Genomic DNA, 15,507 nt, shown 5'->3' with positions numbered 1-15,507 from the left:
TAATAATAATAATAATAATAATAATAATAATAATAATAATAATAATAATAATAACAATAAAAACCTTAGATTTCATCTGTGCATTATTTCAGTTTAGGAAACAAATCGTTTATTTAAATATTGTATCTGTTTTATGTAGTTTTAGCCATATTACAACGCACTCTAACGCATTTTAGGCGTTAAATAACAGATACATTTTCCAAATACAATTAACAGCTAACAAGTACTTTATTTGACTTGGAATGTTTTACAGGAATTAACCAGATTGATTTATTTTTAACAACACAGTGTGTTTATTGCCTCACAATTGCCTATCTAGCCTGTTCATCATTGGATCGACATTGTCGGACATTCAATACCTGTCGAACAGTTTCTCTTTTGCATCTTTTCCTTTTTATTCAACCTGCTGCGACATTCGTGATGAAGGAATGAGTGACCAGATCAAGGAGGACTTGGGAATGTCATTCTTTTGTTAAAAAGGAAAGAAAAAAAGAAAAAAAAACATAGGGAGAAATGTCTCGTATACTTGCCCGTTCCGCTGCTTAAAAATGTTCCCTTTGATATTGTATCATTTGTGGTTTATTGAACTGAGATTTTTTGATAAAATGAAGACATTTTAATTACAATCAGAAAGCGAGATATAACAGTTGTTCTATTTTTAAAATAATAACTTTATTAGTAACCTTCATGCATGTATGGGGTATTCAACATCTGTCATTCAGTATATCTTAAAGGTAATTTAAAAAAAATGTTTTGTCTATTCTAATAACTTAAGATACAGTCTTGCGACATTTTATTTCTATGCACTGTATAAACTGTCTGTTTATTAATTGTAATCAAAATAAATATCTTTATTTTTACTTCTCGTGCTTTATGTCAGAAAACCTTTTTTGCATTAAAAAAAAAAAATAGTTGGGCGCTCAGCGTTCAGTCCTGAGAGGAAAGCACGTCGAGTTGTGATGGTGGCTTGCTGCCACCTAGCGGCTATTTTCTAAAACATTTTACTTAAGGTAACATGGACAATGAACTTTAATGAACTCATATATATATATATATATATATATAAAAAATTCCTTTGACTTTCCTTTAACAGTCACTGTGACACTAACGATGGGGCTTAATCTGACTAAAAAGATGAAAACATATGTTTTATCTTGGTCTTGTATAATAACTATGTTGACCATGTAGTGCCATCTACTGATATGTGTTTCTCTGTCTACTACACTGTCAGCATATTATTTTTAATTTTGAATAAATTTGTACGTTTACAGCGATGGTTTTATCAGTACGTGATTACAAAACTGCAATTAAATTCAGAAGACAACTGGTTTGGTTTTAGAGTGTTGGACAAAGAGTGCATTGAGAACAAAAATCCACTCCCTTACTTGTGAGGGATTATATAACAAGCTCTAAAGTCTGTTTACAAGACAAACTGCTCCTGGGCTAAGGTTACACTGCTTATCTGAGGTAGTTTTGGTTGGAAGAGAAAAACAGAAAGTCCAGAAAGGAACAGTTGTATTAAGTTTTCCTGGTCAGGAATAAGTGCGTTGGGGTGTTTTACATGGCAATAATTGCAGATCATCTGTAAATGGTTACATTGCAAAAGCTCTCAAACCCATTGAACTTTTTTTTTTTTTTATTTTGGCATGTTGCAACCACAAACCTCAATTTATTTTTTCCTAGGAATTCATGAGCTAGACCGACACAATGTAGCAAAGTTGAAAATATGTAATTGCCAACATATTTTTTTTTTACAAATGAAAAACAAAAATTGTGGCGTATAATTACTTTTTAGCCAAACCGCTTGCTAAGTGGCAGTCGATACATTTTGGGCAACGTTTCAACCGGCTTTGCAAATAAAGACTGAATTGTTTTGTGTGCTCATACTCGCAAAATAGCAACTTATTGGGACTGGATGAAAGGCATCTGAACAGGAAGGTTACGACTTTAAAGCTATAGCAACAGACCTGGATTTAGGTTGGGATTCTGACTGGGTCATTCAACACATACACATTTTAATCTAAGCGAGTTCAACATAGCCCTGGCCACATGTTTAGAGGTCTTGTACTGCTGGACGTGAACTTCCGCCTCAGTTAAGTTTTTGCTAAAATCAACAGGTTTTTCTGACAGATTTGTCTTTGATTTAGCTCTATTCATTATCCCATCAATTCTAACCAGCATTTCTATGCTATGGTCTGATACAGCAACCACCAAGTTTTGCTGTGAAGATGGTGTGTTCAGGATCAGAGTAAAAAGTCTTCCACAAATGCACACAAAACTACATTTATGGGGGTTTATTTGGTCAGGAAACAAAAGATTAATTAACTTTAATGTTATGTAAGCTGCTTTGTGTGGTCCAGCAAATAAAAGTTTCAGTACCGCACATTCAAGTCCAAGTTATCAACATGTCAAAAATGGAGAGGATATGAACACTGTCACAAAGGTTCTTTGAATCCATGAAGCTTCCAAAGTACAGCAACAAAGTTATTATTAATTCGACAGAGTATTAAGTGGGAATTCTCCCTTTTAATCCTCCGGGGTCAGTGGTCAGTGTCAGCTCCCCAGCAGAGGGGAGGATGATACTCTGCTGCAAGCGGACACTTCGGTCAGACAGAGCCAGCTGCTTGAACTGCACACAGTCTCAACTGCATGTAGCTTGAACGTTCGAAGATTTTTTTTTTTTAATTTTATTTGGTCGCACAGGATTGAGCACCCCTACTACTAAAAAGGAAAGTTCAATTTAAAACAAAACGAAAAACAAAGAAAGAGACCTTCAGTGTGAGGCAGCTATTGGATAAGATTGTATTCCTATTTTCCCCCTTCAGTATGAAGTGCGCATATTTGGGGAGAAAGGATAAAGGGTCAGCCTGGTTTAGCCGTGTCCTATTATTAGGCCTGGCTCAGACTCACAGCGCTCAGCTGTAACCGTACTCCATCTGTCAAGTCACGTCCTCTTCCTGCTCTCCCCCACACACAGTATCGCTGCAGCCAGGCTAAAGGCACTTCAGTCTGTGCCACCCTACAAGCCAGACAAACAGTAGGATAGGTGAGCAGCTGCCTTCCCGGACCACCACACGCCATGGAGGGTCTGGACGTCCAATCCCATATCAAAGATCGGGTGATGACTGAGGAGCAGGAGGATGGTGAACAAAATGGGGAACAAGATGAAGGAGAAACGGAGGCCTCTTCTCCTGTGGTCTCCAGCACAGAAGAAGAAACCGATGAGGATTCGGAACCAGAGCCCCCGCCTGTTATCCGAAGGAAGGTGTCGTTCGCAGATGCATTTGGCCTCAACCTGGTCTCAGTTAAGGAGTTTGACAATGCTGAGGCGACAGAACCAGAGCCTAGCTGGTCAAATGGGAGGAATATAGTCAAAGCAGCAGAAGAAATATATCTGTCTTGCCTGTTTACTGTCCCCTCATCCACAGAAGAGCTGGATCAGAGGCTGGGCGAGCAGATGGTTGAGCTGGAGAGCATCGAGCTTCTCCCTGGAACAACAACCCTCCGTGGCATCGTCCGGGTGGTGAACCTCTGCTACAATAAGACAGTCTTTGCTCGGTTAACTCTGGATCGCTGGAGCAGCTACTTTGACCTGCTGGCAGATTACGTACCAGGGTCCAGCGACAGGAAAACAGACCGGTTCACCTTCAGGTACACTGTGGTTCCTCCGTTTGAGAAAGAAGGAACCAGGGTGGAGTTCTGCCTCCGATATGAGACTCCAATGGGCACTTTCTGGGCTAATAACAAAGGGATGAACTATGTGATGTTCTGCCATCAAAAGGCACAAGTAAAGGAAGGCGTGACTCAAACAGAAGAGGAGACCAGCAGCTACAAGAGCAAGAGGAGTTGTCTCAAAGCCAACAGGTGAGACAAGTCAAGAACTTTCTGACTGCTTGCTTAAAAACAGAAGCAAAGAAAGGCCCCAAGCAGTAATCTGAGACAGTGTGAAGGGTTTATTTACTCAGTGCTGTTCCTCTCTTTAGATGAAGGTGAAAGCAATAAAAGCCCATTGTCTGTTTATATTCAGTAGTTATATAACTCCTTGGTGAGGGATGTTTGGCCCACTGAACACATTTCCCCTTTTATGGTCAAATGTCAGTTCGGGTTTCCGTCTTACTGTAGCTCATCTATTTGGACACGACTTATTATAATGTTTCTTTAAGAGAAACTAATATGTCCATTTAAAAATATTTATTCTGATAAAAAAAAAATTCACCTTTTGCTGCACTAATACCACGGTCAGAAAACTCTATTCACCTCTGCCTCTGTGCTTCGTTTATGCTTCGTTTATGCTACTCACCAATCACTGTCATTTAACCAAACAAATACCACATGACCAAGGCACCTCTGCAGCCCCTCCAGAGACAAACGGCAAAAGGATGGAGACAAATATGGGCTATTAACCTTTGGAAGCATCCGTCCAAAGTGTAGACCTACCAAAAGAATGGTTGATATCAAAGCATAAAAAAGTTCAGACATGAATCCATTTGCAAACCTGCTGCTGAAGACTTGGGGTTGTGGGGGGAATAATGTTCACAAACAATATTGATCCCATCAGACAGAGTCTGAGCATGTTTTGCAAAGAACAATGGACACGACTTTCACTCTCCAGATATGCAAAGTCATAGATGCATACCTCAGAAAACATCTAGTCAGAATCAGTTTACTTTCCACTGAGCGCGAGTTTTCCACTAAACATCCTGACAAAATACACCAAAATTTCCAGTTGTGGTGACATGACATTTAAAGACAATCAAGTATAAATACTTTTGCAATGCATCATGTTTAGTTCATCGTGCTGCAGAATGGAATTGAGCAAGTAAGTGTGATTTAATTAAATGCTTCTTTAAACCACAGGAATGGAGACACAGAGAAGCCCAAGGAGAGCATACACACCAATATTGCTGCTCCAGGTAAGTATAAGGCAACTTCATATTTATGCAAGAACTAGAACGTGCATTTGCAATAATTGACTTGTGTGACATATGTGAAACACGTTTTGGCACTCTTGCATTTCTTTCACAGATGGGGAATGGACACGTGAAGTAAAAAAGACTTTTGTAGAGACATCACTTTATCATGAAGACCAAAAACCTTGGGTGAGACAGAGACAAAAAGCCCCTTTTTTTTCAAACCTTGCAATATTATCTAACTACTTTATGTTGGCAAAACAAGGTATTGACATAAAGCTAAATTCTTTTCTAAGTACACACACATTGTTCTTTCTGTGGGAGTAAAAGCGACAACAGAGTCAGAGATGCACATCATTCTGAACATAGTTAAGTTCACCTCTGCAAGACATGGAAACTCGGGTAACTTGACACTTTTGAAGCCATTTGAATTAACCCACACACAGACAGCTACAACTAAAAGTAGCCTACTTGTACACATGCAGGAAAACTGACTATGTAAACTAAGACAAGATGATGAGAAGATGTTTCGAGAGTGTTACAGAGCATTGCATCATCACATTAATCTTACAAAAAGTATTTGGCGAATACCAGCGCTGCGATTTAGTTCAGCTGACGACCTTAAACTCTGTCTGAACAGTTCAGGTGGTGTCTGTGTATTAGCTTAAGTGGAACACCGAGCCCGACCTTTGACTTTTTGCTTTCTTGACAGGTGGAAAGCGTGAAAAGGCGACGTAGGGCGATCCGTTTGGCACGTGTGCAGGACTACCTCTGCCAGCGGGCGCAGCAGCAACCAAAGGGATTTTCACATGACTCAGCCTGCGGCCTAAAGGTTTCTCAGCATGTGTCAGCTGCACGGGGTGACTCTGCCAGCTATCTCTATAAATCCCAGAAGATGCAATCAAGTGAGAGTCCACAGATACTTACCTACCATCAGATTCCTTTGCCGACATTGGACTGGAACAGCCATACACCAGAACAGCCAGGCACTGCTGATGGCAATGACATCTTGACTGGGAGAGATAAAGTGACTTTGTCAAAAGAGTCGGAAGAAAATACACCGTCTGTTAATGATATGTGGGAGAGTTTTTCTAAAAGTACACATGATAGCAACACTACAGAAACCTCTGTGACTGATGAATGGCAGGTTTTCCTTAATGGGCCCAGCTGCAAGCACCACTCTGATGTCCCAGAGTCAGAGTGGCTCCAGACAGCAGCATCGGTGCTTCCTTCAAATCATAAGGAGCCGCGAATCCAATATTCTGAAGAAAGTCAAGAATTTGAGGAGGCCACAGATACACCCACCACGTTACAAACCTTAGCTGCGTGTCAGCTGCTGTCAGACACTTGTGAAACGTTGTTGGCTGCCGCTGCCTTGAACTCTAAGGATGATCAGCCGGCAGAGGCATGTGTCAGCAGCACAGGAGATGACAACACAGCGACGCGAGACCCATCCCAAAGGTCACAGACGAACTCTGCAACAGACACTCCACAGGAATTCAACCTCAAGAGGGCACTGCCTCTGTCCGAGGGCACCGCTGACAGTCCAACGGAGCGTCACAGACACAAGGACGGGGAGCAAAAAAGCAAAGAAATAATAGGAACAGCGGGAAGAGGGGAAGGCGAGACCCTCGCATTGCACACAGCTGACTCGGTAACAAGCTCAGGGGAATTGGAGACAACAGACATGACGGTAATGCCAGAGACTCCGAATGCCAGCAATGTTGATACAATCTCACCAGATGCAAGGCAGGATGGGGGGCTTTCTTGGAGCGGGGAACGAGAGGTTACAGGCAATGCACACAATGCGGTAGATGACATCCTGGCATTTAGGGAGACAATCAGGGAGGAGACAAGGGACAGGGCCAGGTATGACTTCTCTGCATCCAGGCAAGGAGGGGAGGAGGAGGAGGAGATCATGATGAACTATACGGCAAAGAAAGTGCCAACAGAAGAGGAAATATTTAGGCCGCTGGAAAGCAAAGAATGTAATACGCCCCTAAGGTATGGAGATAAAATCCAGTATGAGGAATTCAGGCAAAGCCAAAACGGGGAGATGGTTGAGAACGAAACAGAAAAAGCAACAAGACACACAGATGAGTTTGAGTCAAAGCAAAGGTATGAGGGAAATTTAGAGAAAAACAAAAACATTTTAATGGAAGCGAGCGAAGCTGGCTCGTCCAGTTACTGCAAGATGGATGAAGTGCAGAATGAAGTAGGAGCTGCTGAGACACAAAACAAAGAAATGGAGGAAGTAACTGATAAAGATAGTGAGCTCATACAAATGTTTGATGTGGTAAAATTGCAGCAAAAAGATAGACAATCTTCGTTACTTGTCAAAGAACATGATGCACAGTCACGGTCTGTGCAAGTGGATGAAAGCCTACATATTGAAACGACTGAAGATTTGCCTGTCACAGAAGAAGAGCAAAATAGTGACCAGAAATCTGAAGCAGTCCAAGAAGAGTTGAGCTGTGATAGAAAAGCAATGGAGCAAAAAGAAGTAAGTCCCACTGTCGATACACTGGAAGCTATAGTTTGCCAAACTACCCACGATGCACAATTATCTTGTCACGCTCATAGATATGAACTTAACCACTTGGAAGTGGTCGAACCAAGATTGACGGATCCCCAGACAGATTCAAAGACTCAAAAGCGAAATTCAGGCAGAGACACAAATCCAGAGGTAATGGCAAAGGAGAATTGTGCACAGAAAGACACTCTGGCAGAACTCCGACCTGAAACATCAAGAGGAACAAAACAAGATCTTAGCAAGGAAGATGAGAGAGTCTGTGTTGGAAGGCTTAAAATAGAGGCAGCGAGAGAGTTGATAGGTAATGCAGAGAGCCCTCGGGGGGAGAATGAAAATGCTTGGAAAGAACAAGAATCACCAGCCAAAGTGAAGACTTCTCCACATGTCGAATACAACAAAATGGCAGAGGGAATAAAAGATCCCATTACAGGTGGCAATAGTGCCGCACTTGACGCGACACAGCCAGGAATTGAACAAATGTTCATAGAAAGATTTGGATACAATTTGGTTTGTAGCGTCTGGGAAGAGGTCTTTGCCCGGGAATTACAGACTTCTGCTTGGCATGCAAACACTGCTGATGACTCGAGAAGCAGGGCCACAGATGCGACTGAAGACCACCGGAAAAACTTGAGTGACACCTGTGATTCAGGTGCATTTTCACCGACTGAATTTCCAGCAGATGCAGCCTGTCAAGGACCAGAGCCAATCTTAATTACCGAGTGCAATGAACACTCTCTGAAAGACAGAATTCATCTGCTTACCATGACGGAGCGCACGGACAGTCCCTCTGAATTGCATACTGATTTGGATTCAATTGCCAATCTGAACCCAATAGTTCATAATGAGGACCCAGTGTTTAAACCAGCCCAGTATCTTGGCTCTCCAAAGGATCGGGAGAACAGCTCACAAATTAAAGCCAGGTCGGTTTCTCATCAGACGAATGATTTTGAAATAGGAGGCTGCAAGTTTGCTGACACGGAGAGCGCTAATCAGTCTTCACACCTTTCCAACAAACACCAGAGCTCCTCGGAGAAATTCAAAGAGTCTGATGCCTTTTTTTGGTGGACTATATTGTACACAATCATCCACATCACTAGATTACTAATCTGCGTGCTCCTGGTGGGAGGGTTCTTCGTCATGGTCTTCCTCTATGACTTCCCGGCCTTCTTTGCGCTCTACATATTTTCAATGTCTTGGTGGATTTTTAAGTGGAAGAGGCACCGGGTGATGACAGGCAAAACGGCTACAGAATAGGTTACAATTCATGTGTTCTCATGCATGAGACATTATGGAGAAATCACATTTAAGGAATAAATAACACCAAGTGCAATATGCTGATTGTGCATTTGTGTAATTGTGGATTTTTATTTTGCCCTTTTTTTTAAAATGCAATCTTGTAACCCTAACGCTAACAACTTGGATCACAAGTAGTGTGAACACTAAAGTCTTTCATTTCTTTTGTTTTGTTTTGAGGTATTCAAGTACTGAACTTCAAATGGAACTACAGATTAGCTGTAATACTACAAAATACATAGATGTATTTGTCCAATGTGTGTTAACTTGCTGTGTTTTTTGTTTGTTTGTTTGTTTGTTTGTTTGTTTTGTTTTTTGGGGGCCCAATACTACTTCACAATGTATGAGACTGAACAAAGTGACTGTTGTGACATTCAATAAATGCATTTACAAGGATTACCTCTGCTTTTTGCTTGGCCAGGGTTTTTTTTTTTTTATGTTTGTACCCTTTCTCCTTGGATGCATGGACTTCCTCTGGGAAATCTGGGTCCTTCCCACATTTAAGAAAACATCCACATAAGGCAACAAAGTCACTACTTCAGTATAGATTCTCTCAGTGGGACAATGCGCTTCATAACACCACAAAGTTTCCCCTCAAAATTAGCTTTCACATCTCCTAGTTACACTCGGACACATCATCATGCCTTGAAGAGCTTTGGCAGAACAATAACTACCATAATTTCTGATTTATGAGTGAACCTGAATATAAGACCTACCCACGAACTTATTACTGATGTAAAAACTGGCCCAAGTTGCTGCTTGGTCAAAGAGCTGGTAACGCTGCTTGCGACACACAGGCATCTTGAGTGACACTGCATTTCACTAGGAGTTACTTGAGCCCGTCTGGGGTATGTTGACCTTTTGTAAGTTGGCTCCATTTCCATGCTGGCACTTTTATCTATGTGGCAATAAGCCAGCATTGACGGAGTGGAGGGCTACTCGTCAAAGGGCACCTGGCACATCCACTACAGTGTGTGCAGACAAAAAAGTAGCTGTGATCAGGAAGAAACCAAGAAACAAGGCCAGAATCTCAATTGACTGTGCTTGGCCAGGGAGAGGAGGCTGCTTGTAATATTGACAAGCTTCCAACAGTCGGTGATTATAGACGAATCTGCACCGTACACAGAGGGGGATACGCGCCGCTCATTTTCAAGGTATTCACGTTTTGCCAAAAGCAAAATATTGAAGAAGGTACTCTGTTCGCATGCAACCCAAACTGAACCTCGAGGCCTACATGCAGATGAAAATAAGGGGCCAAGGACTGATACTCCAAATGGCTCCAAAAACACAGCAGTGGCAGCATTAAGCGCCTTAATCCTGCAGCGACGAGAGGCTAGAGACTTGTAGGGATGTTCACCTTACTTCAAACATACAGTCCTGGCTGCAATTTAATGGTTTAGGTCAAAACACATCCGTGCTTGAATGCTCTAGTAAAGGTCGAGGCTGAAATCAATATCACAAAATGTGGTAGAATTAAAAAAATAATAATAATAAAAGTTCACAGTCACTTTATCAGAATGTGGGCTAATTTGTAGAGCCATCCAAAAATAAAAATAATTAAATAAAAACACTGCTCATCACCCTGATATCATTTCCATTAGAAGAAAAGGACCTCAACCCTGGTTCTGAGGGATAATTTTGAAGCATGTTTTAGGCGCTTCCCTGCCGCTGCAAACCTTGCTTAAATAAATGAGTGATCAACAGGCTTCTGCCGCAATTGGAGGTATGCTAAGGAGGTAATCCAATCATTTGAATCCGGTGTGCTAGAGTGGGAGGATCATCTAAAATATGCAGGACAGTGAAACCTGAGGACAGGGGCTGGGGGGGCCACTGCATTATAAAACACCTAATGAAAATGCAAACAATAGTTTCAGGCAGTCGTTTACAAAATAATTCTTCTCTTCCGCATCACAAATGTTGGGCTAGATTGTTTCGGATGGACCGTTGCTGTCAGGACGTGTGCAAAATTCCTCATATACCTTCCGAGCTCACATCTGTTGTTGATTATGGCACAAAATGGCACAAATATGGTCACTGTATGATTCAAACCATTTTTTGCAAACTTTTATGAAAACAAAAACGTCATTTTAATAGACCAGAAAAATCCAGAGATAAATTCTACCCAAGTTCATGTCAGGCCACTGAGTGACCCGGCTGTGTACGTGAAGAACCGACTCCTTGGATCGCAGCCAGAGCCTTGTGATACAAGACTAAAATGAGATCTTGCCCATCACGCATAAATGACCCCCACATTGGCCCTCTCACATAACACAGTGTATAGAGGGATTATGTGTGCAGTAAGCCGACTATATTTGCAGGATTTTCCAGAGCATGGGAAGGGCCAGATAGCTTTTTGACAGCTTTATTTGTTATTGTTAAGGTTAACGTTTAGACAGAACTACGACAACTGGAAGTGGAACTTCATAGGCAGGTATGAAAGGCATTTTGACAATGAAAAGACCCATAAAAGTGTAAGATATAAATGCCTCTGCGCTAGCTGGTGTGGTTGCTCGTGTACAAGTATATAACAGGAATCAGAAGCAAATACGCAATGTACAACGCTGCTGTCAAGTGAGCAGTACTCTGAAGAATGCATTCCAGCTGTATCCTCACAAGCTCCCTGCCTCCAGTAGAGCTTAACATAGTTAGGACGGAACAGCAATACATATCTTTCTCCTGCAGTTGCACAACAGTGACTCACCGAAGCAACATTGATAAAAAAAAAAAAAAAAAAAACTAAATAGAATTTGTATCTCATAGTTATGAGGTAGCCAAGTCAGAATGATGATCGGATCGGTACTTCATGATTATGACTCAGCTGTCTCGTGATTTTGACTTAGCCAAGTCATAATTATGAAACAGACAAGTCATAATTCACTCATAACTATGAGATAACCAAAACGTACTTAGGAGATTGGGTGGCAATTGAGATGGACGTTTTTCCGTCACCTCTGTAGCAATTTAATGATTTGCAACTTCAACTTTTTTTTGTTGTTGTTGTTGCATTTATTCAATTTTTTTTTTATATATATATATATATATAGGTTTCATCAGCTCTGGTGGCCTTTATTTGAGAGTGGTTAGACATGCGAATAGTTTGTGAGAGAGGGGGAAGACATCGGTCAAAAAGAAAAAATAAATAAGTGAAACAATATGACGTGGTTTGCGTGCTCCACCCCTACACCACCGCGGCACCTGGGATTTGCAACTTTCAACGAGAATTTGATTAACTATTTTTAAGATTCCCTGAATCATTTTATGTCATTGTTCAATGTTCATAAATGCCAGTGCATATGTTTTTTTTTATTTATATATTAAAAGAGAGTGGACTGTAGTAGTAGGTATTTAAATATATTAAAAGTTGATCTTTCACTATGATAAGAAAGCCAGCACTAAAGTGCTTAGCATACATAACAGGAAAGGCATCTTTAAAAAATATTAGGATCTTTGAATCTAGATCAACAGTTTGTTACCAGGGAGAAAAACATTTTAGATTCCCCCCCACCCCCCAAGAGAAAAAAGTGCAATGATATATTTCTGCCAGCAGATGTAAGTATAATTCAACTTTTCAAATTGCGCTTCTAAAACCAAGCAGCCTGTGTTCATGCCATGTTTAATATACAGATGGAAGTGTGTATAACTCATATTTTTCTTCAATTTAGTTCACTGACCTTACCATACATATCCGTACATACATAGAGATGAAAGGCGTGACATAAGCATACTGCTGAACGGAAGTCAAGTCAAGAGGGGAACAGTAATATAATCCATGATCTCCCTATGGCAAGAATCACTTTGCAGTGAAGTGCAATGGTGGGTAAAAGAGGGCACATGAGGACAAGGTATGCGAGTGGAAGAGCACAGAATGAGGCGGCGCTGTGTGTTGTGCGGCCTGAAGGGACCTGAGGCACTGTGCTGACAGATTGGCGACCTGACAGACTGCATCGTCCACATTTTCGTCAGATTGAGAACAACTTTTCTCTATTCATCCTCCGCCCCAGCCTGAGCAGTTGCCCTGCTGGCGCATTGTGCTCAGCCCACCCAACCTCCAGCCTCGCCAGCGTCATCTGTCTGAGACCCCCACCAACCTTTCTCCGTCATTGCCTGAGCCGAGCTCACATCCCTCTGACCGCTCGGCACCTCGACATTCCCAGATGTCCACGGGCTCCTGTGATACTGAGACACCCAGACTTCTGCCATCAGTATTTGGCCCCTGAAAGTTGATGCGTTTGGAGGACTGCTGAGGAATTGTTATATAACCGAAAAGGACTGCAGGCTTTATTCCAATGTTTATGTGCGTTTGCATCCTGAGACCATTGTCTCATAAAGTGAGACAATGGTCCATTAATCCATTGTCTCACTTCATGTCTAAAGTTTAATTTGCTCCCAAGTCACAAATGTGTACATCAGTCGATAGACTTTGTATAAGAAATAAGTCTGGGGTCTTTTGTAGCACTTGAAGAAGGTCGAGTTTGTACTCGTGTTTTGTGTTTATAGGATTGGTTTAACAGGATGTGTTGAGAATTTAACATTTTACGCATCTCAAAAAAACAAAAAAACAAAAAAAAAAAAAACGGAGTGAGTAGAATGTGTGTGATTACCAGCTTGATCAAACACTACTGTGGGATGGCATACCGTCCTTATCACAAAGTCAGTCAACATACTTGTGTTGATCACTCTAGCACACACAGCACACCAAAAGTGCTAATTCCAAAAGTATTCAGTGGGATTGAAGTCAGACATGCTGACAGGCCGTTCTATCCTCTCCACTGTCAGATTCTGCTGAAATTCATTTGTATTCCACTAAACATGGCTCCTCATTGCTAAAACAATCTAGGATTTTCACTTTGGAGAGTATGAAATGTACAAGCTCAAATAAGTAGATAACTCGTCATTAAACTTTGTTCCTCGTTTTCCTGCTCTGAGAGATTCGCTCCACGAGCTGAGCGGGTTGGAAACAGCCGTGCTCAACGACATCTTGAGAACTGGACCGAAATATGTATTTCTTTGCTTTTATGTCTCAAGGTTTATCTCGATGATGAGCTCCATCGTTCGGCTGTTGCGTATCATTCCCTCTCCTTGCCAGACTAATTGCCTTTACCTTCATATTTATAGAGATAAAGACAAGCCTGGCACGTCTTTGGAGAAAATCATCCAGGACAGAGTTACTTTTATCACTTGACTATCTTCTCTTAATGATAAAACTCTCTAATAAGACTCTCCAAGGCGAGGTGATTCATTCCCCCTTCATCTCGTGGCTCCGTAATCCAATTCATAACAGCCATCCGAAATGTTCCACATTTAGACCACATGTTCCTCAGTATATCGGTCTTATTCAGAGCACTCATTATCAGGCTCTTGCTTCATTTTGCTTATATTACAGGATTACTGAGCGATGACAGGGTTGTTTGTCATCTCCACCGCTGCCAGTTTTGCTTTTTTGTCATCGCAACGAGGAGGTGCGAGAAAAGAATGAGGAGGAAGACAAGCAGGACACGAGGAGGAGGAGGAGGTGTAATTAGATCACACACGAGGAGGGCTGTCGTAACATCAGTTTCATATTGATTCATTTTTGCCCAGCAAAGGGATCAGGGGCAGTTCACGAGGCCGTACAGTATTTAGTGGAACTTTTTAGGAAACGTGTTCAGCACTAAAACTTCAACTACGACTAAAAAAATGTATTTGTCGGCTGTCGTTTAACAGAAAGCCATTCGGTAATTGCACATAAACATAATTTAGGTCAGTGTGCCTGACCTAAACACTGGCTCAACATGAAAAAAAAAAACGACAACTAATGAAAATCTTATGAAACAAAACTTTCATTTTCTGATAGCATTTTGACCTTTGTGTTAAGCAAGTCCCAAACTAAAAAATAGCAAACTTACCTGCTGCGTTGTTTTATACTGCATGGACTCCAACTCCACCCTGCACACCTTCTACTGATCACCTGCATCTCCTTTATCTCCTTAACTTTCCGCATACAAACCAAACAGCTTTTGCTTCACTCACCTTTCAACTTGGCTTTCAAGCCTCACCAGTGCTTCCCGTTTAATATTTAGTAGGATTTCTTGTTTTTGTCCTTATGAAAATGCTACGTAAATCGAACACAGATCCTACGCAGGCCATGTTGACAAAATCAATGAAGCAGAAAATGAAAACGCAGCACAAAGCATTACCAACTCACTCACGGAAAAGAGGGGTTTTGTTTTTGTTTCTTAGGATCCGGAATCACTGACCTACTTCTGGTTGTAATTATAAAAACTATAAATATTTGACAAGTATAGAATTTAAGGTAATTCTTTAAGTCCATGTGTGTAAGTCATTTGAGTGCTTTTCTATATCAAAACGGTGGAGCCATTTAAGCAGTAAACATTTGCATTTGACGTCGTTTTACAAGATTAAAGAAATGCGCCGTTATAATTCTGTTTACATTCCACTTTTACAGGACAGCTTTCTGCCAAAAGAGCGGTTGACCTATATCACAAGCCGCGCTGAACAAAAACAACAACATAATCTATTGATATCTGATGCCTGTTGTCCTGAGCAGAATGAGGTTTATAGGCTGAGTTTTTTTGGACAGCAGGGACAGATTTCTTGGTGATTCAGAGAGTCTGGAGCCGAGGTAAACTGTGTCATGTTTCGTGCCTGCGTACAGTAAGTGTGTCTGTGTGCGAAGCTTCGTTTTCGCGTGTGTCCGTGCCCAGAATCGTGCCTTTTTTGGCGTGTGGGTGTGTGTGGGGGAATATGGGCGTGTGAGTCGCTCTGCGATGG

At 41.4% G+C, this 15,507-nt stretch overlaps 1 protein-coding gene across 2 annotated transcripts in view; it reads left to right on the top strand.

Moving 5' to 3' along the window:
- The window catches only part of ppp1r3aa (protein phosphatase 1, regulatory subunit 3Aa), a 14,818-nt gene extending 5,685 nt beyond the window's left edge, over window positions 1–9,133 (top strand). Inside the window, exons 1-4 of one of the 2 annotated variants that reach the window (XM_015047305.1) lie at window positions 2,938–3,864; window positions 4,858–4,913; window positions 5,026–5,099; window positions 5,623–9,133. In XM_015047305.1, the coding sequence (XP_014902791.1) occupies window positions 3,080–3,864; window positions 4,858–4,913; window positions 5,026–5,099; window positions 5,623–8,697 (3,990 nt within the window). In that variant the 5' untranslated portion in view covers window positions 2,938–3,079 and the 3' untranslated portion in view covers window positions 8,698–9,133. Of the gene's footprint in view, window positions 1–2,937; window positions 3,865–4,857; window positions 4,914–5,025; window positions 5,100–5,622 lie in introns of those variants that run through there. The other variant, XM_015047306.1, reaches the window with a different exon arrangement.
- The last annotated feature ends 6,374 nt before the right edge of the window (window positions 9,134–15,507 follow it).

The sequence above is a fragment of the Poecilia latipinna genome, unplaced genomic scaffold, assembly GCF_001443285.1.
Source record: "Poecilia latipinna isolate Pla-1442-1.1 unplaced genomic scaffold, P_latipinna-1.0 Scaffold819, whole genome shotgun sequence".
NCBI classification, from domain to species: Eukaryota; Metazoa; Chordata; class Actinopteri; order Cyprinodontiformes; family Poeciliidae; genus Poecilia; species Poecilia latipinna.
The sequence above is the reverse complement of the archived record's forward strand: the minus strand, read 5'-3'. Positions and strand labels throughout refer to the sequence as shown.